This window comes from Spermophilus citellus, assembly GCF_964194105.1.
Source record: "Spermophilus citellus genome assembly, chromosome: 6".
Lineage (NCBI taxonomy): Eukaryota > Metazoa > Chordata > Mammalia > Rodentia > Sciuridae > Spermophilus > Spermophilus citellus.
Window position 1 is genome coordinate 126881359 of NC_138187.1, and position 26509 is coordinate 126907867.

General features: G+C 48.2%; 1 protein-coding gene across 3 annotated transcripts; it reads right to left on the minus strand.

The window, feature by feature from the left end:
- Positions 1 to 24752, minus strand: CAMK1G (calcium/calmodulin dependent protein kinase IG; the record flags this gene model as incomplete). 3 transcript variants are annotated; one of them, XM_081299734.1, is made up of 12 exons in its annotated part: positions 1 to 91; positions 672 to 1096; positions 1313 to 1400; positions 2998 to 3076; positions 3828 to 3940; positions 4980 to 5055; positions 6430 to 6553; positions 7167 to 7305; positions 9494 to 9568; positions 12709 to 12837; positions 17314 to 17434; positions 24701 to 24752. In XM_081299734.1, 12 exons carry the CDS (start codon positions 24750 to 24752, stop codon positions 1 to 3), a joined length of 1512 nt encoding a protein of 503 aa, XP_081155860.1. The 3 variants fall into 3 exon arrangements, with proteins under 3 accessions (XP_081155860.1, XP_081155861.1, XP_081155862.1); XM_081299735.1 differs by lacking the exon at positions 24701 to 24752 and having other exon boundaries at positions 6400 to 6553; positions 17314 to 17405; XM_081299736.1 differs by lacking the exons at positions 672 to 1096; positions 1313 to 1400; positions 24701 to 24752 and having other exon boundaries at positions 17314 to 17405.
- Positions 24753 to 26509: the final 1757 nt, after the last annotated feature.

A 26509-nucleotide genomic window follows, 5' to 3' on the forward strand; every position in this document is an offset into this window, starting at 1 on the left:
TCACATAATGAGACAGACCCCAGTCTGCCCTGCCCGGCAGTGGGAACTGCCACCAGCTTTAACTGGCACCATGACCTCTGATTTGAAGTTCCTGGAAAGGAGACAGCAGAGGCCTTGAATTATTTGAGGGAGGAAGAAGGAAGAGCTGGGGGTGGAGGTGGGGGATGTTCTCTGTGCCATGGCATCTGCCCAGCTCTCCTTTCATGAGCTTCACAAAGTTCAAGCTCCTGTAGAGAAGACGAGACAATCCGCGTTCCTACCCCTTTCCTCCCCAAACGTGGAGGTCCTAGAAACTCAGGGAATCTAATGCACACCCCCACATACACCCAGTTTTCTGTGAGCTTTTATAATCTCTGTTGCTTCACCCCATGACATTTACAGTGTCTCTGTGGGGCAGTCTGAGCAGGTCAATACGCTTCAAACAACCCATTTTGCAGCTCAGCAAGCTAGAAAGGGAGACACTCACTAGTTGTCAATGGCCTCACAGTCAGTGAGTGGTAGGGACAGGCCTAGAAGCAGCCCCTTCCCCTCAACCAGGCTCTTCCCACTATCAGAGCTGCCTTTGAGCAGAGAAGAGGCCTTGTTATTAATTTCTTTCAGTCCTTTTGCTGGGGTTCTTTCAGACCTGGTTGAGCACAGCTAGGGCTCTGTTGTTGGCTGAAAATACCTACTGTTTTTTGTTGGCCTTTTTGAGGAGTGTGGGCTCCGAGCAGTAGGAAGACTTTCCCTTGTTCCCAATGCTCAGGCAGCTGGAGCAGCAGCCACAGGGCCCAGTGGCTAGAGGCCCCTGGTGCATGGGCACCAGGCTGCTGCTGATGCGGAGGGAGCCATTGACCAGACAGTTGAGGGACCTGCCACCGGGGACCACAGACTGAGGTCCGTGCTGGCAGGGCATCTGGGTCAGTGTGGGGAGTGGGGTGCTCTGGTCCAGGGCTGGTGCTTCTGTGATGGTAATCTCAGGGGAGCCGGGTCTAGAGACTTCTGAGGCTTGCATGGCAGGTGGCCGGTTCTCGACCTCGGGGCGGGTGCCGGGGCTGTGCAGGTTCATATGGAGCTTCCGCATGTGGTGCACCACGGCGGCTGCGTTGAAGGCTTGCTAAGGAGACACAGCATCCTTAGAGACCCAAGGGGCTCAAGAGTGTTTCCTTTCCCTGTGGCCTCTTGAAGCCAATGTGCCCACTTATCATTTAGGGGGATCAGGGGCTCTCTATTGCCTGAAGGGATGCCCTGAGGTAGGCTCTTCCACTAGCCCCCACCTAGCCCAGCCTCCAGTACCCCACTGCTCCCCACTCCCCAGCAGAGGACAGCTCACCCTCCACTTGCTCTTGGCAAAGTTCTTCTGGATCTGGAGGCTGACAGATGGGTAGATGTCCCGGTGGAGGGCTGTGTTTCCATTGATCCTGTGGATGCAGGAGGGGTCCCTGGCTACTGTGTAGCTGTGGACACTCAGTCAAGGGGTGGGCAGGGGGCTGTGAAGGTAGGCCCAGGTTCAAGCTGAGTAGAATGCCCCAGGAGAAGGCTGATTCACAATAGGAAAGGGCTAGAACCAGGGCTTTTCTGCTCCCATTGGGCAGGTCATAATGGGCTTATACTTTGGTAAAACTAAATATTTTAGAGCAGGGTTGGCAAACTATGGCCTATGGGCTAAATCTACCCATTGTCTGTGTTGTCTAGTCTGGTCCCACTGGAATGCAGCCATGGTTATTCATTTAGGTGTTTTTGTGCCAGACCAGCAGGGCCCAGTAATCGAGTAGTTGTCACAAAGATAGTATGGCCAGCACAGGCTTTACAGGAAATATTTATGGACCCCTGCATCACTGGGCACTTGTGATATTACTATGCTGTAGTTCCAAACCTTGCTTGCAACTAGCTCCTCCTGAAGCCATCCTCAGTGAGGCCATCTGATACATGATGCCCTTTCCCCTCCCCTTAGTCTCTTACTCCCTTGGATTCCACAGACACTTGCCATGTGCACAGTACTAGGACAATTACTAAAGGACCCAGAGAAGTGAGAGAAATGAACCCCAATCCCCAAGAGCCCACAATCCAGGGGTGTGGTGGTGTTTCATGCCATGGACCAGGGAAGGTTACAGTAAGCTGCATAATTAATAAAGGGGAATGAGGAGGTCTGCATGGATTGCAGGAGTCACAGACTCTGGGAAGGGATCCCGACTTTCAAACATGCAACACAGAGGGCAGGAGGCAGGACATTCTTAGAGGTGGTATGATCCAAAAAATAGTTAGGAAAGAGCTTGGATGAGAGGGTAGAGAAGGACAGGAAGAGAAGTATAACTTTAGGTCTATCTGGAACAGAAGGTGGTGTGTTAGAAATCTTGGGAAATGAACATGGAGATAAAGGGTCAGATTAGGGAAAATTTAGAAAGACCAAGAAATTTAAGCTCACTATGGCAGGAAATGGGAAGCTACTTCAAGTAGCTTGGGAAAAAATTTCTTCACATGGAACAGGTTTGATCTTAGAGTCAAATGATGCTCTTAAGAACATAAGATGGGGGGTGGGGGGGCTGGGGATGTGGCTCAAGAGGTAACTCGGTTGCCTGGCATGCGCGGGGCGCTGGGTTCGATCCTCAGCACCACATAAAATAAAAATAAAGATGTTATGTCCACCGAAAACTGAAAAATAAATATTAAAAATTTCTCTCTCTCTCTCTTTAAAAAAAAAGAACATGAGAGGGTTTTCTTTTGAGCAGCTAGTACTGAACACTGCACCACCTGGGAGTCACCAGGACACCCAGGGCTGCTGAATGACAGCACCTGCTGTGTCTGCCTCCAGAATTGACTGGATAACCCAGCTGCCACTCCTGGGTCAGAACCTGCTTGATTAAATGCTACTTGCACCTCCACCTGGATGTGCTCCTGGATGTCTCCACCGTCAGGGGCTCAGGGCAAGCCAGTTCCAAGAAACCACCATGTGGATGAGTCAGGTGTCTTTGGGAACCACAGGATGAGAATTGAGGGTTCACGCTGTTTCTCACTCACCAGGGGTGCCTCAAGGCCTTCTCACAGGTATACCGCTCATTTGGGTCCTTCTCCAGCAAGTGGCAAATAAAATCCTTGGCTAAGGGGAGCAATCAGACACACGACAGCTAAGGACCAGATTTCATGACTGATGTAAATTCACTTCCGGGCTGGTGGGTGGCGGTGAATGCATCTTTAGCTAATCTTCCAAAGAGGCAATTTTAAGAGTCTTAAAAGAGGAAAAAAAAAATCCAAACCACCTCATAACAACCCACTATAAACTCCCAAGAAGAGAGGCTCTGAGAAGCGTCACCCACACAGCACTGCAGAAACCTTGCTAGTCATGAGGCACTGGGGTGCCTGCACTCCATGTGTGCATGCATTTGCACAGATATATGGGCCAGCACTAGCACATGGGCACACACGTGAGTGCTGGCTCATTCCATTTCTGATCTCCACTTCACAGACACAACAAGCGTGTATGATCACCTTCTCATATGAATAGACATTGCGTGCCCTGTCCTGGTATCTAAGTGCTTGGTTTTGCCACATCTGGCCTGAAACTCTTCTCTCTGCCTGACTCTGCCCTTCCAGCCTCTCATCTAAAGTTCACCCTTTTTCCCCGCAATCAGACACATTGTTTCCACCTGTAAGAAAATAAGAACATAAACCTTAAATAGTTATCTGGCCTTTGAACCAGATGAAGATTTCTCTACTTTTCCTGGTAGCCTGTTTTATAAGATCCCCGGGGACTTGGAAGAACCAGGACTGTCACCCTTCGTTAAGATCTTTTCTCTTGGCAGCCTCTGCCTTGAGCCTGTTATCTTGTCCTTCACACCCTCTGGCCTTACCTGACTCAGAAATGTCATCCCAGAATGGAGACTCGAACTCATAGTAGCCTTCTTTGATCTTCTCAAAAAGCTTTGACTCCGTTTCTTCATAAAAAGGAGGGTACCCACACAGCCTGCAGTGGGACAGGAAGGAGGTACACTACTGAGGTACACCCCCTCCTCCCTGGGTCAGTCTCTCTCCTACCCTAGTTCGCACTGTATTCACGAGGGTGGGGGCATAAGGGTCCCAAACCAGCACTGTGACAGGACGTGGATCTACCTCTGATTCAGCAATGACACAGGTCCCATAAAGACTATGTGCAGGAGCCCAGGCCTGACCTGGCATCCCTGGTCTTTGTACATTATGTCCCCCAACCCTTACTACCTCTCCCGGTACTTCCTCCGACTCTTGGATGCCCTGTACAAACTATCTTTGAGAAGGCATGTGGAATGTCCTCCGGAATGTGATTTTCATGAGGGATTTTTTTAGGCTGCTTTGTTCGTTGTTCTACTCTTTAGCACTTAGCCCAGAGATTGACTTAGAGTAGAGAGTGAGTCTTTGTTGTATAAACGGAAGCACCAGAATAATTATTCAACATAAACTGAGGAAATAGAGAACCGAATCCACACTAAGGGGTAAATGTCTAATAGCGGATTATTTTTCTTAAGAGCAAAGCCTGCTACAGGCAAGGATAGATGTGGGGAAGAGGGGGTGAACAGGTCAGGAAAGGGAGAGCCCTAGAATGTAAGGAGAGGAGCAAAAAGCAGAGGCCCTGACCAGCTTTACTCAGTCTATGGTTTTGCCCTGGGAGACTAGGTAAGGGAAAAAACTGAGATGCAGGGGTGCTGGGTCCACCTGGGCTCCCAGTCTGGCTTGACCTCTTGCTGGTTCCAGAATGGGACTTGGCATATTTATATGCAACAAATGGAGGTGGGTGCAGGAGGAGGGAGCACCAGGTGGTTGAGCAGTGGGTGCGTGCTGAGCTCTGCTTCATAATGTGCTGGAGATTAGGACCAAGCAACCTTTGGAGTTGTATGCATGAGTAAGCATGCATACGTGTTCATTCTCACACGCACTTGCTTTGGAGGAGGAACTGAGATGGGGAGGGGAAGAGAGGGGTGGGCAGGCTTCAAGACTTCCCAAAGTCTGAGCCAATGCCAGCTTCTACTCACAATATGTAGGTGATGACGCCAATGGACCAGCAATCCACAGCCTTGCTATAGGGTTTCTGGGCCAGCACTTCCGGAGCTGCAGCAAACCAATGTCAGAGTCAGGGCTGGGGGGCGAGAGAAGAGGGCTGTGGAGTGGGGGCTGGAGGTCAGGAAGAAGCTTAGAGAAGGGAACAAGGATAGCTCAGGGGATGGTATTGTTTCTGTGAGACTGAAAATTCCCCAAGAGCAGAGGAAGACTAAATCCTAGGAAGACTAAATCCTCCTATGAAGAGGGACTGTGCCTCTTCCATTGGACTGGGAATTCCCACGTGACAGGCTCTCTGACTCCTCCATCAGACTAGGGATCTCTGGAGCTAGTCCTCCCTTATCATACATTGAGTACTCTCTGAGAGTAGGACCATTGTCTTCCCAGCCAGAGAGGGGATCCCCAAGGCCAGGGTAGCATCTTTCCTTTCACACTGGGAGAGCCCCAGGTGGGTCCTGGGAGAGAGCTTCCACCTTCCCCTGGAAACCAGAGGCGGAGTCTCCTCATTAGTTAGGAGGCTCCTAGAGAGCAGACAGTAACTTTCCCGCCTGAGTACCTTCTGAGAGCAGGGGCTTTGCCCGCCATGAAGACATGGACGAGGTCTATCCTTTGGGAGCCTGGGGCAGTAGAGAGCTGCCTTCTGTGTTTATCCTAGATACCTCGGCTTTGTACCCACTGGAACTCAATATCTTTTGGAGTAATTGACCTCCCTTTTTGGGAGAGAGTAGGTTCCCACTCTGCTTCCCATTTTCCAATTGCAAACAGATGATGATTGCCTAAGAGGAAATGGGCAGGAGTGATATTCTGTCTCAGCTTCCTCCTGCAGAGATCCCAGAAATGCTTTCACCAGGCACCCTGCCTGCTCTTATCTTTTCAGGATCCCTGGAAGCCCAAAGGTCTGCTTGGATGGGATGCCCCACCTATGCCAGTTCCCCAGAGTGCTTCCTTGGGTGTAAATTTCAGGGGCCCATAGGTAGGTTCTTTAGGCCCAAACTCAACTTCCCATGCTTCTAGGCTCCCCTCACAGTTGGAGGGTGAGGTTTCCTCTAGAGTGTGAGAGGGATCGGGGCTAGTGCTCAACCCCTGAGCTCTCTACTGATCTTTGGGTTTGTGATCTTGTTTCTGGTTTTGGTCCTACTGGAAAGACAAAGACAGAGATCTGTCTGCAGGGGTGATAGTCAAAGGATAGCTTGAGGGCTAGAGAGGGCTTAGGGGTAGGCTGTCTTTAAAAATGTCAGATTTGAAAGAAGTAGGGGTAGTTCTGGAGATAGATGGATTGGCTGGTCCTGAATCTCATAAATGAATGCTCTACCTGGGTAACTCCAAAGGGGAACCCTGACTCCTCACAATCACCCCTCTCTGTGACTTACATCCCTGTGGTTGACTATAGTCAACTGTCAACTTCCTTCCTGCCTCCAGACTCACCCACGTAGCCTGGGGTCCCACAGGCCGTGGACATGACACCACTCTGTTCCATCTTGGACAGACCAAAGTCTGTGATCATGATCTTCGAATTCTCTTCAGGGGTGAGGTACAGCAGGTTTTCAGGCTGCAGGAGAAGGAAATGTGTGGTATAGGACACAGTCCCTTGAAACATATCTCTCTTTCTCTTTAATATAATTTCTTAGGAAGCTCAGCCCTGGGCTCCTGTCTCTGAGGCCAAGCTCATCTTCTCCCATTCCCCCTTCCTTCCTTTAACCTATGCCCTTACTTCTGTACCCCAGAACTCTGTGTTTTCCTTATGGTCCTGACTTTGCTTAGCCTTGTAACCCTTCTCCCTTCCCTCCCATCTACCCCACGACCATCTGATTTTTGAGGAAACCAATCTTTGGTTAATTCCTCTGACCTCACCAAAGTCTACCATGATGCCTGGTGCCATGTAGACCCTCAAAAAGTATTTGTTGCTCTTGATTTCACTGTGATTATTTTGATACCTTAAATAGGGGAAGGCACAGTCCAAGGTTCAGGAAAAACCTGAGGTGCAAACTAACAACCATTGTTTAGCCACCCAAGACTTGTTTAAGGAATCTGAGGGCAGAAGAGGCCTTGGGAGTCCAATTGATCCAATCCTCTTTTTTTGATAGCACCTCGACTTCTCACAATTCAGGTGTCTTCTGAAAGGGTCCTTCCCTGTTTCCCACTGGGTGCTTAGGCCTTGGCACCTTTAAGTCTCTGTGGACGATGCCATTCTCATGGAGGTATTTCACTGCTGACAAGACCTGCTGGATCACCAGACTGGCATCCTTCTCTGTGTACACGCCCCGCTCCAGGATCCGGTCAAAAAGCTCCCCTCCAGAAACACTGTGGGCAAAGGGCAAGAACAGGAATCCAGTTCTTCATGCAGGTCAGTGGGATGCCAGTGTGTTTGCTTTGTGGCCAAGGGAGACACAGCTGAGACACAACAGGAAGGTGCCCAGGAACTGTGATTAGAAGGGGAGGGGAGGCCCAATCCAGTCTCTGAACAACTCCTCAGGTGCCTGGTGTAACTAGGGAATCATTTCTCTGAGCCAAGTTTCTCTCTGGGAGCTTCCTTTATAATGCAAATGTCCCTGTTTGGGGTTGCAAAAGAAGCCAATAATCCCTTCTGTGCACACATTCCTTATCTGTCTTCCTTCCTGGCCTGGGACACAGGAAGCCATTATGAATGAAAGAAGTGACATAGAAATTGGGCAAAAAAGGAAAGAAAAGGTTTGAAAAACGAGACATCTCTGCTTATATAAGGATTTCGTTCCACGTTTTGGGAAAATGGACTACCTAAAGCTGGCATCATAGGTGGGGCCATAGAAGTGTTTCGAGACTCAAATGGCATCGTGTCTCAGGATACAGGGGGGCTTAACAGCAAGTCCAACCTCCCATCTCTTGAATACCATCGACACCATTTTTGTCTGAAAGTTTTTTAGTCTGCACGGGAACACGTAAGTGTCAGAGAACTCACTACCTCTGATGACAAAGTGTTTGGTTTCTTAATATTTCCATGTATTATGTTGAAACCTGATGACCTTTAATTCTTTCCAGAAGACACAGATTCCACCCATTGGGACCACACAGAACAAGCAAAACATCTTTTTTACAAGAATCGTTTCAAGTATGTGGAGCTGGCAAAATGCTCTCCTGAGACCTCCTCTTCTCTGGGAATGAACATCCCTGGACTATTTTGAACATGATCTGGAGGTTCTGATGCTCTCACCATCCTGGCCCCCATTTCCACTGTTCCATGACATTAGTTGTGCCTCTGCACAGCTGACAGCACCAGGTAGCAATGGAGGAATAGAATGTATCCAGTCAAACCCATACCATTGTGCTCTCCTTGTTTCTGTCTCTGGGCTCTGGGCTCTGTGATAGGAACTGGAGGCTCCCAAGAAAGATGTTCTTTGAATACAGCTATGAACACCTGACTATGAATGGCCTGGGTCCTGGAGGTGCCCTTAGGAGGCTTGGTAGCTCCCAAGTGACACCTAAACCTGCCCGCCTCCTTGTCTCCCTTTAGCCTGTAGAATACCTTTATGCTAATCTTGTTGAATTGGCCTCCTGAAGGTGCCACTTGGTCCCTGCTCACTGGTTATTGTCACTTTGGGCCCTTCCCACCTCCATCCCTTGACTGCCTGCTTCTTCTCTTTCCTGGGCTTCAGTGAGCCAATAGTTAATCAAATTAATGCATTGAAGTTTCTGAGGAGTTGGCTCATCAGTCAAAACCCATGGTGCCCAGCCATACTGAGTTTGCAGAGTGGCGTGTGTCTATGGGAGTTCTGTGTGTACCTTTTAGACACCATAGAGGTGTCTTTGAACCCAAGGCTGTGCCGTGGGGAGCACTGACCAACCCACATGCAGTCACCATCAGGCAGAACTCTATGTGGATATGACAGCAACAGAGACCTTTCTAATGACATTCTATTTCTGTCCTACAGATGGATACACACAATACAGTTTTTAACTCTGAGTGGATCGCTTTTGAGAAAGTCTTTCTTTATATTGAATTGAAATCTATCTACCCTGTGCCTTCTACTTCTATAGTAACTTTACCCTGAAATGATGTTAATACATTTGCTATCCAGTTGATTGACAAAGACTTGTCAAAATGGACTCCAGTCATGGCGGCAGAGAAGGGTTCTGGTGGCCCATGCTGTATGTACCTGGCATTACCCCTTCAGTTGCTGCATTGTGGGGAAGTCCCAGAACGTCTCCGGGATGGATAGGGAGGCAGAAGAGCACAGACAGCTCTTTTCCCACTTGAAGGAAATATTGTGATGACAGGAAGCCTGTTCTGGTACATACCAACTCAATAATCAGCCCCAGATTTACTCCTCAGCTCACACAGCACGCCTGTGACCAGGGGTATACAACTCCAAAAGATGTCTTAGCAATTCAGAACCTCTCAGACTAATTCTACTTTTGTTTTTTAGTTTCCATGTTCTCACCACTGACCAATCTCCTCTGAGCCTCCCAGGCTCCAACAGGCCTCTGTAGAGGAGAGGGGTCACCTTTCACTTACAGCTGCATGACCAGGTAGTAGTGAGTGCTGCTCTCGTAGATGTCCTCCAGGGTCACGATGTTCTCATGCTTGATCCTGGGAAAAAGTAAGCGTCATAGTCAAAGGTATGTGGTTCAGGTGGTCTGGACAAAGAATGCAGCCCCAGCTCCAGAGAGTCTGCTAGACACTCTTTATGGCAGTATTTAGAAAGACTGGTTCCTGGAGGAGCCTTTGTAAGAAGTTGGCTGTCATAAAGTATCCCCAGAGAAAAGATTCCCAGGGTGGTGTTTGATCCACATTGATTGAATGAATAATTGATTGTTGTGCTTTCAGGGAACAAATGTTTCAGTGTTACTTCAGGATTTTTTTTAAACTTTAACAAAAGACAAAGTTTAAAGAGCCTAGAAAGGGTTCAGGATGTAGCTCAATGGTAGAGTATGTGCTGAGATTTTACTAGGATGTGAGGCTCTGGGTTTGATCATCAACTTCAAACGAAGGAGAAGGAGAAGGAGGAGGAGGAGGAGGAGGAGGAGGAGGAGGAGGAGGAGGAGGAGGGGGAGGAGAAAAAGAAGAAGAAGGAGGAGGAGGAGGAAGAAGAAGAAGAGGAGGAGGAGGAGGAGGAAGAAGAGGAGGAGGAGGAGGAGGAAGAGGAGAAGAAGAAGAAGGAGAAGGAGAGGAAGGAGGAGGAGGAGGAGGGGAAGGAAAAGAAGGAGGAGGGGGAGGAGAAAAAGAAGAAGGAGGAGGAGGAGGAGGAGGAGGAGGAAGAAGAGGAGGAGGAAGAGGAGAAGGAGGAGAACAATAATGGAGGACTAAGGGGTACCCAAGAATTGAGGAAGACTAAAGGGTTCCCAAAGCCTGGTTATTCTACAAAATGGATATCCGTCTCTCTTTCAGAAACACTGCATGGAGAAAGTATAACAGCAGGAGAGGTGTAGGTGAGCTGAACTCCCTCTTGGGTAACCATGGGAAGTTGTTGAAAATTTATTATTCCAGGATATTGTGAAAAACAAGGAAGATACTTATTTTCTGTGTGATGTCCCTTAGATCAGTAATTCTCAACCATGGGATATTTTACCCCTCAGGGGACATTTGACAATAAAGACGTTTTTGATAATCAGCGTGGGATGTGCTACTGGCACCTAGAAGGTGGAGGCAGAAATGCTGCTGGACATCTGACATGCTTGGGACAGTCCCCAACATAGCTCAGAATGATCTGAAGTGTCAGTCGTTCTGGGAAACCCTGCCCTGGGTGACCTTTGTCTGTGATGACTCAGAGACTGAGTCAAGTGGATTAATCATGTTAGCTGAGGGGCTTGGCTTTCCAGGCGGCAATTCTGGGCATGCCCGGGAGGAGGAACGTCTTCAGCAAGCTTTACTCATGGCTGTGCAGCACAGGGACTAAGTCCTTAGAACCTGGGCCCGCTGGGCCTGAGTTCAGATACGAATCAGGCACTTATTAATTGGGTAACATTAACTAGCTTTCTCAAATCTTCTAAGCCTCATTTTTCTTGTCTGACAAATATATTTCTCTCATAGGATAATAATGGGACTAAAAGAGATAATGCATCAAAAATGCTAACTATGGTGCCTGGAGAAGAGCAAATACATAACCAATCATATCCCTTCCAATTAAGCTATTGTTAAAAACACAGACCTGTTGCACTGATCGCTTGATGGGTTCAGCTATATTCATAAACCCATGATGCTACCATTACTTTACTGATTACTCACTTGCTGAACAAATAGTATTTATATTGTGGATACAGTGCAATGATAAGAAAGAGCACCATAATCTTTGCTCTTGATGAAGTTACAGTCCATGGAATGCTACTTGTAGCTCTAGCATCCTATTAGACACCTTTACATAGGGATCGGTGAATACATACCTTCAATCAATATGCTCCAACCAATTTCTTTCCATCTCCTCTAAGTCTCTCCCTTTTCTTCTTTACTTTCAAGCAATGATGTTCGTCTCTACTTAGTGACATTTGTCCAATCTCAGATCATCATTCATACTTTTCTCACTGGTCAACTGCAAACCCAATCACTTCTCTTTCTGAACTGTCTCTTGCCTCCAGTTTTCTTGTTACCATGAGGTCCTGCCACTACCTTTGCTTTTTCTCACTCTATGCCTAGACTGTTGTGAAAGTCTTGTCATTGGTCTCCCACCCTCTGGCTGGTCTCCTCAACTCATCCTCCACCATGCTTCTGAAGGATGGCTCCCAAATACTTCTCTGATTATGTGACTCTTTAAAATCCTTTTGGGACTTCTCTCTGCCAACAGAATAAAGCTGATGTTCTTTATCATGGCATCAAAGGAAAATCCTTTGCAATTAGGTCCCATTTCACATCTCAGTTTCATCTCCTTTTCCTTGATGTTACTCATTTCAAATTTAGGAACTTCTAATGCTCAGTTTTCCCTAGTAGCCCATGAACTCCTATGATTTTATGCTGATGTTTGTGCTGCTCTCAGCCTGGACTTCCTTTCTGGACCTCCCCTTTTGCCCTTATAAAATTTTACTCATCCATTAATTTACTTCCTTGAACATGTGCCTAATAACCCACATTCGTGAAAGCCAGGTAGGTAGAACGAATCCTATGTCCTCCACGCCCCACCTTCTGCTAGTGCGCTTCTCTTCGGATGGGGTTAGAGTTTGTTATGGGCACCTCTGTCTCCATTTGGAAAATGTGAGTTCCTGAGATTAAGGAATTTTGTCTGTCTCCTCTTTCTGTCCCAATCCCATGTGCCTAATACACTCTTGATACATAGTAGGGATTTCACAAGGGTTTGTGGTAAGAGTTTTATTGTAAACAACATTTGATGATTTGTTAGTGTCACCAGTGGTTACATGACAGTTGGGGTGCTGAACCTGCATTTGTTTTTGATCAAACTGAAGCTAATTTCCAAGTCTCATGCTGTCTCCTTAATTATTGATTCTTCTTGGTGCTGGCTATCAATTGACTTTTGTTCCTTTGGGCTAATTACTCTCTGGCCTACATGCAAATACCAACTCTGCCACTAGTGGGTTTGCTAGTCAATTTTCTGGGAAAAAAAAAAATCAGCCAGGGCAGCTGTCTGACTAAATTTATCTGATTGACCAAACTGACCCATGGTCTCAAAGGGAGCAGTGTCTTTGAGTGTGGTAATATAGCCCAGTTTTTCCTCAAAGCAATTAATGAAGGGCACATCGTGATCCCACAGTTGCACCACCCAACCAACCATAAGAGCCACTCACTTTTTCAACACAGCAATCTCATTCTCCAAGCTGCTGTCCCGGAAGGCAGGTGACTTCTTGATGCACTTCAAGGCAAAGAGCTTCCCAGTCACCCGTTGCTTCACCAGGAAAACTTCCGAAAATGCTCCTCTGGAAGGGGAGGAGGCCAAGAGATAAAACTTAGTTCTGATCGTCTAGAGAACATTCTGGAGGGTATGTGATGGTACGACTGAAAATGAGTCTCCATTGTCATGGTGGGCCTGGGCCAGCTGCATGAATGGCAGGACTACCTGACATGCCAGGCTACCTTTTCCTTCATGGGTCATATGGGAAGGAAAAGACCCCATTCTGGGTGTAGGCAGGGGCTTTTCCCTGCCTACACCCGGAATGGGGTTTTTTCCTGTTTCCATAACTGGGGGATGACTTCCAGATACTCTCCCTCAGCTGTGGCGATTTCTCCACTAAGCAAGTCCATGAAAGAGAGGCCACTGCCGGGGCCATTCTCTTGCAAGAAGGTGCAGTGTGGCCCGTTGGAGTGGCAGTGGTGGCAGCAACAGAGGAAAGACTCAGACACAGTGGGGCGGGGAAGACCAATGTATCCATTTTAGATGGTGATAATCTCTGAGAACCAGACGGCTGAGCACCTTCTCATTCATTCAGTGGGTTCTGCAAAGACTAAAGACACAACCCTGCAGCTTCTGGGGCAGACCCTGAAAACAGCAGATGGAACCCAAAGGGAAAACAAGGTAGAATTCCAAATTGCGGGCTTCTTCATTTGTAGGGGATCTTCTAGAGACCCGGCAGGTAAAGGGCCAGGGATGTGGCTCCGTGGTATGGTGCTTGCTTAGCACACAGGAGGCCCTAGGTTCGATCCCCAGCACCATGAAGAAGAACAGTAGCTGAGCTGAGGGCGGATACTGGAGCCTGATTGTCCATGTTAGAATCTCAGGTTTGGGGGCAGGTTGATACTTAATTTCTATATTTAGTTTCCTCATCTGAAAAGTGGAAACATTGTTAGACCCTGATCTGTAAGGTTGGTTGTATAGAAGATTAAATAAATTAAATATGTAAGGTGGTTAGCAGCATTTCTGACATCTATTAAAGCCATATGTATTAGCCAGGCATGGTGGTGCAGCTTGTAACCCCAGTGACTTGAGAGGCTGAGTCAGGAGGATCTCAAGTTTGAGGACAAACTGGGCAATGATGTAAGACCCTATCTCAAAAAATAAAAAGAGCTGGGGGTGGGTGGTGTAACTCAGTGGCACAGTGCTCCTGGGTGTAATCCCCAGTACCCAAAACCCAAACCCAAACTCCATATGTGTTGGATACTATAATTATTCTTAATTTGAATAAAATCATGGAGAATACCTAACTATGCAAGAGGAATGGAATGTAAATGAGGGAAGAGCTGAGCCACCATCTCCCCTGCCATCTGGGAATCCTGGAATGAAGGCCCAGCCACAGTCAAGCTTTTGCAAGGACTTTGAAAACCTGCATTGGAAAAATATGTGGCACTTCCTGTGTCTGGTTCCTGCTCCTTTGCTGCACAGAGCTCATTTGAGCTTCAGGGCTTGCTTGTGCATTCATTCATTTGCTTATCCCTTCAGCCGAGATTTATTGAGCACCTACTGAGTCTTAAACATTGGAGATAAAAAAACGGAGATTCCCATTCTTATGGGGTCTGTAGACCAGCAAGGAGCACAGACAAGTAAGCAATTCACATTCAGTTTGAAAAAAGGCTTTCAGGAGTTCAGTGAATGCTCCTCTAACTGATGGAAGCTCTGTGAGCGAGAATCTAGTATGAGAGAGAGACACATGCACATAAGGATGACATATTATGAGACCACAGAAAACCTGTACTTAATGTGGTATCCTGTGGGCAGTGGTTGGGAAGGTTGTGCACAATTTCAACAGGTGCTATTCACCTTGTAGCCCGTATTTATGCTCACAGGATAATTATTACAATATTTTCCTCCCAGAAGACAGAAGGAGTGCTGGGGAAGGGGCACCTTTGTCTTAATTTGTTCAAAATGACCCACTGGGATAGCCAAGGAGCACATAATATATCACCTCTGATTTAAGAATAATCTGAGCTCAGTTTTAAGGGATAAATGAACCTAGTGGGGGAGTGGGGAAGAGTTGGAAGTGTTTCAGGCGGGAGTGGAGAGGAAGCATGAGAGAAAGTGTGGAGGGGCTGGAGGTGTAGCTTGTCTGATTCCCTTCTAGCATTGGCTGAGGGGTGGAGGGACCATGGAGGTGAGGAATGGCGCCATCTGTGAAGTCTGAGGCAGGGTATAATGGAAGGTGAATGAGGATGGCACCAGGCCCCATGGCTGGTTGTGTATAGAAAATGCTCAATAAATACTTGCTGAAGCATGAATGGATGGTTTAGTGCATGGAGGGCAAGTTGGGGTCAGGAAAGGATTAGTTGTGTGTTCTCATCTTAGACTCCATTTTCCTAATCTATAAAATGACAATTGAGCTACTTGGCCTTAAAGATTTCTTCCCGCTGTGACATACTAGAATCCACCTTCAGAGTCCTATCTATCAACCCGAACCTCTAGAACCACACATGGATAGTCCCCTGATTTCAGAGCTGGGGCTTGCTGGGGAATGGCATTAAATAAGGGCCTTCAGTATGCCCCAACCTGAGGGTACCATCCACATGGCACCATCTGCATGTGGGATCACCTGGAGTTTTGTGGTATTATGGCAATTTGAGAGGGTGTTACTGTTGTTCTGTCTCAGGCTGCTTTAGTCCTGCAGGTGGCTCCATTGAGGTGGGGTGAGGCACAGGAGGAGGACTAGAGGGCTTTACCCTGCCACTGCCAGGGTGGGGAGCAGAGAACTAGTTTTGAGTAGTCAAGATTGCCTGTGTCAGAAGGTAAAACAGGCAGGCGATGTAGACAGAGAAGACGCAGAAGAGGTGACATGTCATGGTATTTGTAACTTGTTTATAAATAGTTCAGAGAAATATGTGTGTGTATAAAACAAATGCATCCCTGAGCATCCATGGGGCACTGGTTCCAGAACCCTTTAGGATACCAAAATCTGTGAATGGTCAAGTCCCTTCTATACAATGTTGCAGTTTTTGCCTGAAGCTTATGCCAATTCTATGTAAATTGTTGTTATAATATATTGTTTAGGGAATAATAATGGGGAAAAAATCTGAACAGATTTTTTCGGTACAGATGAGAGTTATTTTCTGAATTTTTTTTTTTTTTTTTTTTTTTGATCCGCTGTTGCTTGGATCTGCACACGTGGAACCGGAGAATACAGGGGATCCACTTGTATAAGGAAATGTCAACAACTGTTGGATTTAGGTGGTGGGTATATTGATGTTCACTTCACCTTTTCTTTCTGTTTAAACATATTCACAGTTAAAAGCTGGAGTGATAAGCTCTCAGATGACCCCAGTGTCCCTCGAAGTTTAGCTATTTCTACAGTAGAACTCATTGAGCTCCTACGGGGGGGGGGGGGGTGCATCTGTCTTCTGACAGTCCCACAGCACAAGTTTATAGCAGACGTGGATAAACTCTCCTCAACCTGGCCTTCCCTCTCCCCGTTTCCCTCCATCTGGGGATGCTTAACAAATCATTTCTGATTCATTCATGAGCCTTGTCCCTCTCTCCTGCCAAAACCCCCTCTCTCTAGCTAACTGTGTCTTGGCAAGGGCCCCTGATGGAAGGCCGGCACTCTGATGACCAGCACCACTGCTGAGAAGATCCTCAGAAGTGTGGCAGAACCTGGCAATCTGTGCCAGGAAGACCCAGAGGGCTCTTCTTGGCTATGCCTGGCTCCTCTCTGCAGCAAGAGCGAGGTTATCCGTCCTCATCTGCTGTCTCCTAGCCAGGGCAGAGTGCAGCACACTGGGCCAGGACTGGCTAAAGGGAGAGCTTGCCCCATGAACACTCCTCCCTGCCCAGGCCCAATTAGCCCGGGCTAATTAGCTGACCAGCTGGGCCTCTGAAGAGGTGAGGGCCCATGGCCCCGAGCTGCTGCCTGCCTGCGTCAGAGACTGCAGCCTCCTGGGGGAGAGGCACGACTAAGTGGAAAGTCAGCTTCAGAGAAGCTGTCTGGTGACTGCCAGCTCCGTGATCATCGTCAAGGGGCAAGCACAGGCGCCTGCGGGCTGGTAGGAGTTTGGACAGTGGCAAAACCCAAGCACTGAAACACAGAGAAGAGAGGAGGTGGGGGCCGCTTCCGGTGTGTGTGGCCCACACCTCTCTAGTCTCAGAAGCTCCAAATCGTGCAGTGAGATTGGCTAGATCACTGATGGGGGAAATGAGGAGTCCCCGGAAAGTTCTAGGATCACTGAATCTCCAGAAGTGCTCCCCAATTCCTCTTTTGCCAAGGAGAGAGGGAGATCTCTGGGTGTAGCTCAGAGGGATGTAGAACCTGAGGGAAAGGGGCTGGTGATCCCTGAGGACTCCAGTGCACCAAGTCATCCCAGGTCTTAAACAAACCTTTCCCTCATGCCACTCGCCCACCCCCAGGCCACAAAACTCCCCCTAGGCCTCTTAGAGTCACAGAAGCCTCAGTCCAGTTCACCCATTGCTGCTACCAGAACAACTCCCCCCAGCACCTCCCCAAGCCCTCCCGGGGCTCCCACTCCCCAGGACTTACGACCCGAGCACTTCCATGAAGATGAAGGTTTTCCGGATGTTGGTGGTCTGTTTCTTCCAGGAACTGCAGTCATCTTCTTCCTTTCGACCCATCGCCTCCAGAGTTGAAGCTTCTGGGGATGCTTTGTTGGAGGGAGGGAGAGGGGAAAATATTCTGATCAACTCATTTCTCAAATAAGATGGGAACAGGTTGCAAAAGAACCTAAAATACATCATTTATGTAATGGCCAGAAGGAAGGGTTGAGAGCAAAACATGGATCATTGACAAAAATAAGAGTATTCTCCCCATTGGTTTTTAAAAACCGCTACAACGAATTTATTGAACACCTGCTACATGAGCATCTTGCTTGCTACATGATGGAGGAGTCTAGAGTCCTGTAGTGGAACCCTACTTTGTAACCTGTGCGTTAATTGAGGCTACAGTGTGCACGGATCTAGAATAACACGGGGAAACCCACCTCCAGGGATCTGAGATGAGTGAGGCGTTTCCTGTGTTACCAAAATGATCACCAAGATGTTTACTCAGACTACAGAGCCAGCCTGACTCCTTTCTAACTTCACAGCTCTGCCGCCGCCCCCCAACTCTTCCTCCTCCTCCTCTCTTCTACCTGTTATAGCTTAAATAAACGAGATTATATTTTCTCTGCAGCTCCTACAACATCCAGCACAGTGCTGGGTAAACAGTTATTCATTAAAATCTGTATTGAGTTGTATCCTAACTCTGCCAGAGTTCTGGATTACATATTCATTCAGCAGACCACACATAGTTATTTAGTACCTACCATGTGCCCACTGCTGGATACGTAACAATGGACAACTTAGATGATGGCCCTGCCCTTCTGCTCATTGCCAGTCAAAGGAGACAGGCAATGAGCAAGCAAACTCATGCATATGTGTTCCCAAGGTGCCGGGGAAACCTGGATTCAGGATTACTGAATATCTGGGGGATGATGAGTGACATATTTCTATCAAAGCCCTCTCCACCCAAACTCCTTGAACTTGACAGGGAAGTAGGAAAATATGTTTAATGACTGCCCTTCTCACACATTGCCTTCCATCCCCACTTTTAAAAATGCAGAATCTCCGAGGTCTTCTGATAACCTCAGAATAAAAAGAGAGTTTGTGCTGTCACAGCTGAGCATCAGGTGAAGAGCACAGGTTTGGAGGTCAACCTGATTTTGACTCCTCCCTCCATTAGTTCTTGACCTCCTGGAGTCTGACAGGCAGAGATTGCTCTGAGCAGAAAGAACTGTTCAGGATAGGGGGATATCTTAGCCAGATATTCTGCAGATGCTGAGCTCCAAATCCAGCTGCTTCCACTTATCAGGCTGCTTGGCATTTGGAATGCACGAATTCCCACCCCACCAGGCAGTAAAAATGGGGGAATAGGAAGGTTTCAATTTGAACTTGTCTGCTTTAGCATATCACTCTTTTCAGGTATTAGGATCTTGCTTAGCTGACCCAGCCTCCAGGGGTAGCTTCTTCTTGGGCAGACACACTGCAGCTGGGAAGTCCTGAAGAATGCAGGGGATTTGGGTGAAGTATTGGATGGGATGTTTAAAGGGGCAAACCTCTGTCTTTCCCTCTGCACAGAGCGACAGAACTGGGGCTACTCCTTTCCTAGGTGAGGGGCCACCAAGAGCCTGGTCTAGCTCCTGGGTCCCTGGCTGTGCCCATCACGCCCCCTTCTGGAGCCCGGTGTAACGACTGCCTGCTCTTCAGGAGGCTCCACCACCTCATTAGCAGATCTGTACTCACTGTTCCTTCTTTCCCATGGCTCTGAAATAGCTTTAAAAACATAGTATTCTTAGCTGAGGCCATGGAAAACATCTTTCCCGCCCACCCCTCCTCCCATACACTGAATCCTAACAATTTAGTTTCATCATCGGAGCAATGTGGAAAACACAGGGACCCAGATCTAACCTCCCCCTCCGTCTCCCAGTGGCTCTTTGTTCCCACCCCTCCATAACCTCAGAGAAACCTCCTCCAGGACCCCCGCCTGGTACAGGTCTAATGGTGGAAAGGGGTGGCGCACGTTCCCTGGCTGCACCCTGCTTCTTTCTGCTAAAGCCCTCCCCCCTCATCTCTTGACTTCTGTAATCTAGGCCCTTTCAGAGGAAAAGAAAAAAAAATTCTAAGAAGCATGAAGCTCCAATATTGCTCTCATTTGCTTCCAAAGCACTCCCCGCCTCTCACTCTATTTCCGGTAACAACTTCCACTGGGTTTCAGAGCTCAGGGGCAGCCGCTGCAGACTTCTCTGAGTATTAGGGCTGGTTTCACATCCACAGCCCAGGAGATACCATGGACTTGGTGTTCCTGGCTGGTTCAGGCTCTCAGTCCTCAACAGAGGAAGACCCTCCTGAAGGCTCTGAAGAAATGGCTCTGGACAAAGAAAATGATCTAATTCATAGGACGATCTTTGAGCTGTAGGAGTAATACTCCTTGGTTCAGCAAGCATTCATGGAATACCTAGTGTATACACCTGGACTAAATGCAGACATTCTGGTGCTATGAGCCTGACTTTAAAAGTACTTACAATCACGTTGCAAAGACCAAACCTAAGTATACAGGGGTATAAATAAACAAGGAAACCACAGACAGTCTGCTTAAAAGACAGGGACCATGTGCATCTCAAGTCTGAATCCCCAGTGTCTATTACTGTGCCTGAATGAGTGAATGGGAAGATGGCCCTGCAGAGTTGGTCAGGGAAGGCTTAAGATGACATGGAAGGGCGGTGGGGGTGGAGGCTGCAAATACATTCTTTATATTGCTCTAGAGAGGAAACTAGCAAGAAGATCTGTATTCTGTTACAGAGAGTGGCAAACCCTCCCTTTCTCTCTCTCCCCCCACCCCTACTGTGAGACTTTGCCTGTTACCCAGCAGCAGGAGAGGGCAGAAGAGTCATAGAAGGCATAATTGTTTTGGCTTCTTGCCATCATCATCACTTCACAGACGGAGTACATAAGGCCTGGGGTGTCCACTTTTTGGTCGGCAGAACTTTGCTGAGACACTTGAAGAGGCCCCTGCTGACTGTTCTACCCAGGCCCTCCCAGACAAGCTGATCCTTTCTTCTGTAATACACATGACCATCTGAAATTCCCCTGTTTGAGGTCAGCATCCTCACTAGAAAATAACTCCACATGGATGAAGACGGTCTATTTTCTTGTCTTCCTCTGGCTTAGCACAGTGCCTCGCTCCTAGTTAGTGCTCAATCAAAGACCTGGTCTTCCTGGCCTCTTGGGGAGCATTTTGCAGCTGGGGAGGAGACTACAGAAAGAATGTTCTTCCTGAAGGACTGGCAGTGCATGCTTAGGGTGGATACTGCCTCTGAGTGCAGCCCTTACTCTGCTTCTGGGGCAGGCCGTCTGATCCTTGGTGGCAGCTGTTGATGAAGAGCTGGTGAGAGATGCTTGGGCCCTGAGCCCAGGAGGCAGGTGGCCTTCACTCCCCTCTCCTTCCCTGGCTCCATTTGGTCCCGGGAGCATCAATGGTCCCAGATAGAACGGTCAGGTAGATGAGATGTGTCTGCAGTGGTCTCCTGATTGCCACCACATAACCCAAAAGTGTCATGCTGCCTGGACCCTCTCTCTGGACTCTTACTTCTGTAGCCTCCCTATTAAATTTCCTACTTGGATCACAAGCATTTAGGACTCTGCTCTGAGATGTGTCTTAAAGAAATAGCTGTTAACCTTTTGTTATGATATCCCAGAGTCCCAGGGGCATCACATTGTAATACAAAGGCATTCATTCCAATCCATTGCAAAGTATATGCAACGAAAGAACAATCATAGTGCTCCTAGACTGGGCATGGACAAGCCAAAGAGATGGGCATAGGCACAGAGAGAAAGTTGGAGCAGGACCTCAGCAGTCCTAAACCCACAGATCATGGCTTAGTTCCACCCAGGGGGAGAGCTGCCGTGCTTTTTTCCAATGCTCTTGCTTAGGACTTCTAAACAAAGAGGTGTGAATCACTCTGGGGCATAGTGAGCAAGTCTCATTGGCTTTCAGAGCTTGCCGGGCTTATACTCATTTCAGAAGAATCTGCCCACCCTAAGACTGCTTTATACTCTTTGCTTTCTGGGTTTTTCATTTCTAGGGAGCAAGACTCCATAGGGTCTGTGGGCTTTGGGAGGAAGGTTATCAGTAGGATCATCTTTAATAAGAAAGTGCTCTCTACCTCCTGACTGGGGCACACAAAGTCATAAAAATATATACTACACCAGATTATAAAGGGGTAAAAGGCTAACGCTGGGAATTTTTCTTGCCTTGGATCCATGATTTCCTGAACTCTGGTCCACATTAGACTTTGTAGCATTCTTTGAGTTAAGAGGCACAATAGAAAAAAGCCAAGCTTTGGCACAGTCTTGATTCAGCATCGAGCAACTGTGCAGCCCCAAGCGGATCATTATACATCTCTGAGTTTATTGTTTTTCTTTAGTCCAAAAAAGGAGAGTGAACTAAATTAGGGTTCCCTGAAGTTTGATTTTTAAATATTAGTCCTGGAAGGCTATCTATGAGAAAGGCAGATTCACTGTCCTATGGTCTCCCTTCTTAGGGATTCATGATCCACATTAGCTTATTAAAAGTTCTGAGGCCTGGGGATGTGGCTCAAGTTGTAGCACACTCGCCTGGCATGCGCAGGGTACTGGGTTTGATTCTCAGCACCACATAAAAATAAAATAAAGATATTGTGTCCACCTAAAAACTAAAAAAATATATATAAAAAAAGTTCTGAGTTCTACTAAAGACACCTACTTACGGTGGTTTAACGTGGAATTTCCTAAATTTAGTGATGGTAAAACTCTTTCCTTTTTAAACACCTGTTTTCAGAAAGGGGAGCTGGGATTGCTCAGAGCCTACTCTGGAAAATGCAAATGAGACCATCACTAATGCTTTGTGATTGTTCATCTTTTGGAGGAATATATGAAATTTCTAGCAGCCCACTGCCATCAGTCAGTGCCCTCTTCAGTGCCACACACACGTGGCTGGGCCCATCCAGCCTTCAGAACTTGTTTACAGCTCATGGATTGCAACCCAGGGCCATGTCAGCTATCCAGAGCTCAGGCTCTGTTCCCGAGAGGTTCCTGGGGAAGTCTCAGGAACTCCACAGACCATTCCCTTCACCCTCCCAGCCCTCGTGCTAACCCTGCATTCCAAGCCCAGAGCCCCATGCCAGTTTCTGCTCACAGAATAATTGAGCAAGAAACTCTTTCAGTTGCTGATGGCAGTTTATTTTAGGTGCAACCGAAACCAAATCGTTCCCTCTGCAGTAATAAGCCAGAATTCATGCATTGCTTAAGATTTATAATGTGCTTCTCATAGAGGGAATGAAGCCCATTCTCAAGAGTTTCAGTTGGTGATTGAGAGGTCAATACATAGGAGTCTATGGAGAGAGCAAAATTTTTCCTACTTATTAACATGCTCCTAATCACATTGGGCCTCTGCTGATGGGAATGATGATTCCTGCTCTATTTCTCTGCATTCCTTTTGAGGTCTAATGGTCAATGGGCATGAAAACATTTTGTAACCTCCAAGTGCCATGCCGTGAGCCCACATTATAGGAATATAAATTAAACACCAACCACTGGGAAAACAGTCAGGAAAACAAACAATTTAAATAGGAGTGAGCATGACAGGAGACGTGAATCTTCTCTTCCCTCAGTTAGCTCCCTCGCTCCCACTTGCCTCTTATAATGTGAGCATCTCATCTTATTGAGAGTCTCACGTTGGATTTTCCTACATCATGGCCCGAATGCAAGCCAACTACTTCATCTGCTCCACAAATGGGAGGAAACCATGCCTAGGTTGGGTTTCTCTGAGGGCCATGTGCTGATCTCCATTGAGGCATCTTTCTGAGGAGTTAAGGGTAATGCCCACTGTATGTCACACGTGCTGCTGGTAAGCCTGACTCTCATGCAAGAAGTGCCTCCTTGGTACAGGCGTGGGGCACAACCTTACTAAATGTCCCAGCCAGGTTTTCCATGGTGTCTCCCAGAAAGGGTGAGCAAGGATCCGTACTGAGAGGGGACTGCAGAAGGAAGGACAAAGCTCTGGGCTATCAGCCTTCCATCGGGGGACATTCATTCACAGGCGGTGCAGCTCCCTGACCCCCACTGGCTCCCTTTCTTGCTGGCAGCCTCTCCACCCCCTCCCCCTTGCCATTGACCATGGCGGCGCGCCTGCGGTTGTAGCACCAGGCACGCAGCCTGTTTGCAGACTCAGCCGCTCCCCCTCTCATTCATGCTGCAGCTCATTCACTCTGCTGGCTCTGGCAGTCTGTGGCTGGGCGCCGTCACTCGCAAGCACTCCGTGTGGCAATTTATTTCTGGCCGGGTGTGCATGTGTATGGGGGAGAGGGAGGGAGGGAGGCATTCTCCTTTTAGAGGGGGGTGTTTTTCCCTTCCAACCAGTATCGCTCCCAGGCCTTGTAGTAATCATGGCCATGGACGGAGCACTGGGTGGGGCACTGTGCTAGGCACTTCCACGCACAATCTTGTTTCACACCTCACTGCTATTATAACACCTTGTCATAGTCGAGCCATCAACAAATAGAAATGTTCAGAAAGAAATGCCCCAAATCCAACAGACAGTTAGTGACAGAGCTGGACTGGGAGTTCCAGACCCTCAAACTCTTACACCAGTTCTCTTGTCACTATACCTTGTAACCTGTTGACTCTTTCCTGTTTCCTCTTTGTGGGAATGTCACTCATCTCCACCTTCCTCTTTGTGATGCTGTCAGGCAACCATCCAACACCTGAATGATCCACCCCCCCTCTCCCCAACACACGGCTGGCTTGGGTGGTCTGAGAAGGCTGAGTTCCCAGGCGCTCGGCTTTCTCATATTGAGGCTGGAGGAACCGTGTCTGTTATTGGAGCCTCCTCTGGCAGCAGCTTAAATCTTTTCTGACTCTGATCTCAGGCTTTCCCCAAAGTTTTGCCCCATCTTTCCAAAGAGTATTCTTGAAACCCCCCCCCCCCCACCCACTCATAGCTATCTGTAGCAACATGGAAATGTCACTGAATTTACCAGAAGATTTGGGTTCAAAGTAGTGCTACCACCATCAAATAAGTACCCCCAGTCTGTAGCTTTGCAACCCCAGGCAAACCATTTAACTCCTTTGAGCCTCAGTGGCCTCATCTATACCAACGGGGTAACAATACATACCCCATGACCCCTCTGAGGGATTGTCCTTAAGAAGATAAATTAAAAGCATATCATAAACTGTGAAGTATGGTCCCCATATCAGGTATTACTAAGCAGTTTGTGTTGTGGCCTGTTTCAGATGTGAGTCTCATCTTTGGCCCTGGTTAAGCTCAGGTCTCAGTAGGAAAGACAGAGGCCAGGGTCTGTCTCTGGCTTCTGATCTGGAAAAGATCATCTCCTTACCCAAGCCGAAACCTGCTTGACTCTCTTGACCCTTCCCAGAGATTTTCCTCATGATCAGTGAATCTGGTTCCAGAGCAAGAGACTGGCCAGGCGCACACCGCAGCCAGACCAGCGCCAGTCCTGGCAGCCACCTCCGGAAACCTCAGGGTTAATGTTTGTGCGTCAAAGTTACGTGGAGAGAAGGGGCCACAGTGCGGATGGGGGTGGCGGTGGTGAATCCAGACCTCCTTTTAACAGCTTTACAGGAGAACTAAACTAGGGAAGTTTAAAGGCTCCAGGGAGGTGGACATGCCCCTGGGGAAGGTGAAGACGCCCCTGGGGAAGGTGAAGGAGCTATCTTGTGACTGACAGCTACAGCGTGCCCATGTTCTGCATCTTAAGGCAGCAGCAGGGGACCGGGAGCCTGAAGCCTGTGCATGGAGGGTCCGGAGGCCTGAGCCTGATCCTCTTCCCCGGGGTTTGCAGAGCCATGGACTGTTTACAAATCCCTTTTATGCCCACTGATTCTCCTTACCCTCCCCAAACCCCAGAGAGGTGGGCGGAGCGGACATTTTCCCATATGACAGTTGGGGTCAGAGAGGTTAAGAGATGAAGGGGGAGCTGGATGGAGGGGGTGCTAAGGAGCTGGAGGTCCTGACACTCTGCAGATGGACAGGGTCCCTCCCGGGTCGGAGTCAGAGGCATGGACAGGTATTTTGCTCCCCTTTCCCTGCCCAGAAGTATAAATGCTTCCCATGGAGCCAGCCCAGGAGTGATGGTCAGATGGCTCCCCAGGGAAGTCCCACTCGGAGACCCCCATTCACACTTGCTTTCCACAGCAGCTACAACTTACCCTTGAGACCGCAAGAGTCAGGGAAGACTGGGACTGGGGCTCAAATGAATGCCCAAGTTGCTCACAGAAGTGGCTCTTCAAACCCACTCTCCAGGCACTGCCTGCCTCCCACTGGGCGAGGAAACCCCCCAAAGCAAGAAAAGAAGCAGGTTCATCTTACCCAGGACACGGAAGAAGAACGGTCGGTGCTCTAGGCGCTCCCACTCCTGCTCCTACAGGTCTGTGAGGATTAGCTGCTCCAGTGCTTTAACAATAAACCCAATTAAAGGGGAGGAAAGCAGGGGTTTTCTTTCCCAGGACCGTAACCAGGCAGCCTTAAAGGGGAGTAAAAGTAGCTAGGGTGGCTTGCATCTCCCCTTCTCTTTCCTCTGCTCTGCTTTCCCTCCCTCCCAGTGAGCTGTATCAGAAAAAGGTTTGCTGGAATGAGCCCTTTTATGCCGGAGGTGTGCGCGTGTGTGCGTGTGTGCGTGCGTGCGTTTGGTGTGTGTGTAATTGTGTTTGCATTGATGCGAGTCATAGAAAGAGAGAAAGGAAGACTTTAAAAAAAAAATAAAGCATCAAGTTATAGCTTTTTTCTGGCCTGAATGGGAAGATAACAGCAAGTCAGAGATGCTTTCTAGGTCTGTATGCCTCAGTTCCCCACTTTAACCACTCAGTTGCTGGAGTGTGTTATCCGAACACCCTCTCCACCCCTTCACTAGCTTACACATTGGCTGACACGTGGAGACTGACGACCGCTCAGTGTCGACTTGCCTCCTACAGGATGGGGAAGGGAGCCCTTGGGTGTCCCACTGGAAGCTCCTACATGGGGTGGTTTCACCTAACATCTCTTCTTTCTTCCAGCAGCACATTCTGATCCCAACCCTACCATCCTGTCCTCAGTCCCGACCTACTGGACCCAGGAGACAAGTCCTCTCCTCTGGGGGTTCTCTGCTCCCCCTTTTCCCTTGTTCTCATCTCTCCGTCCTGCCCCTTGA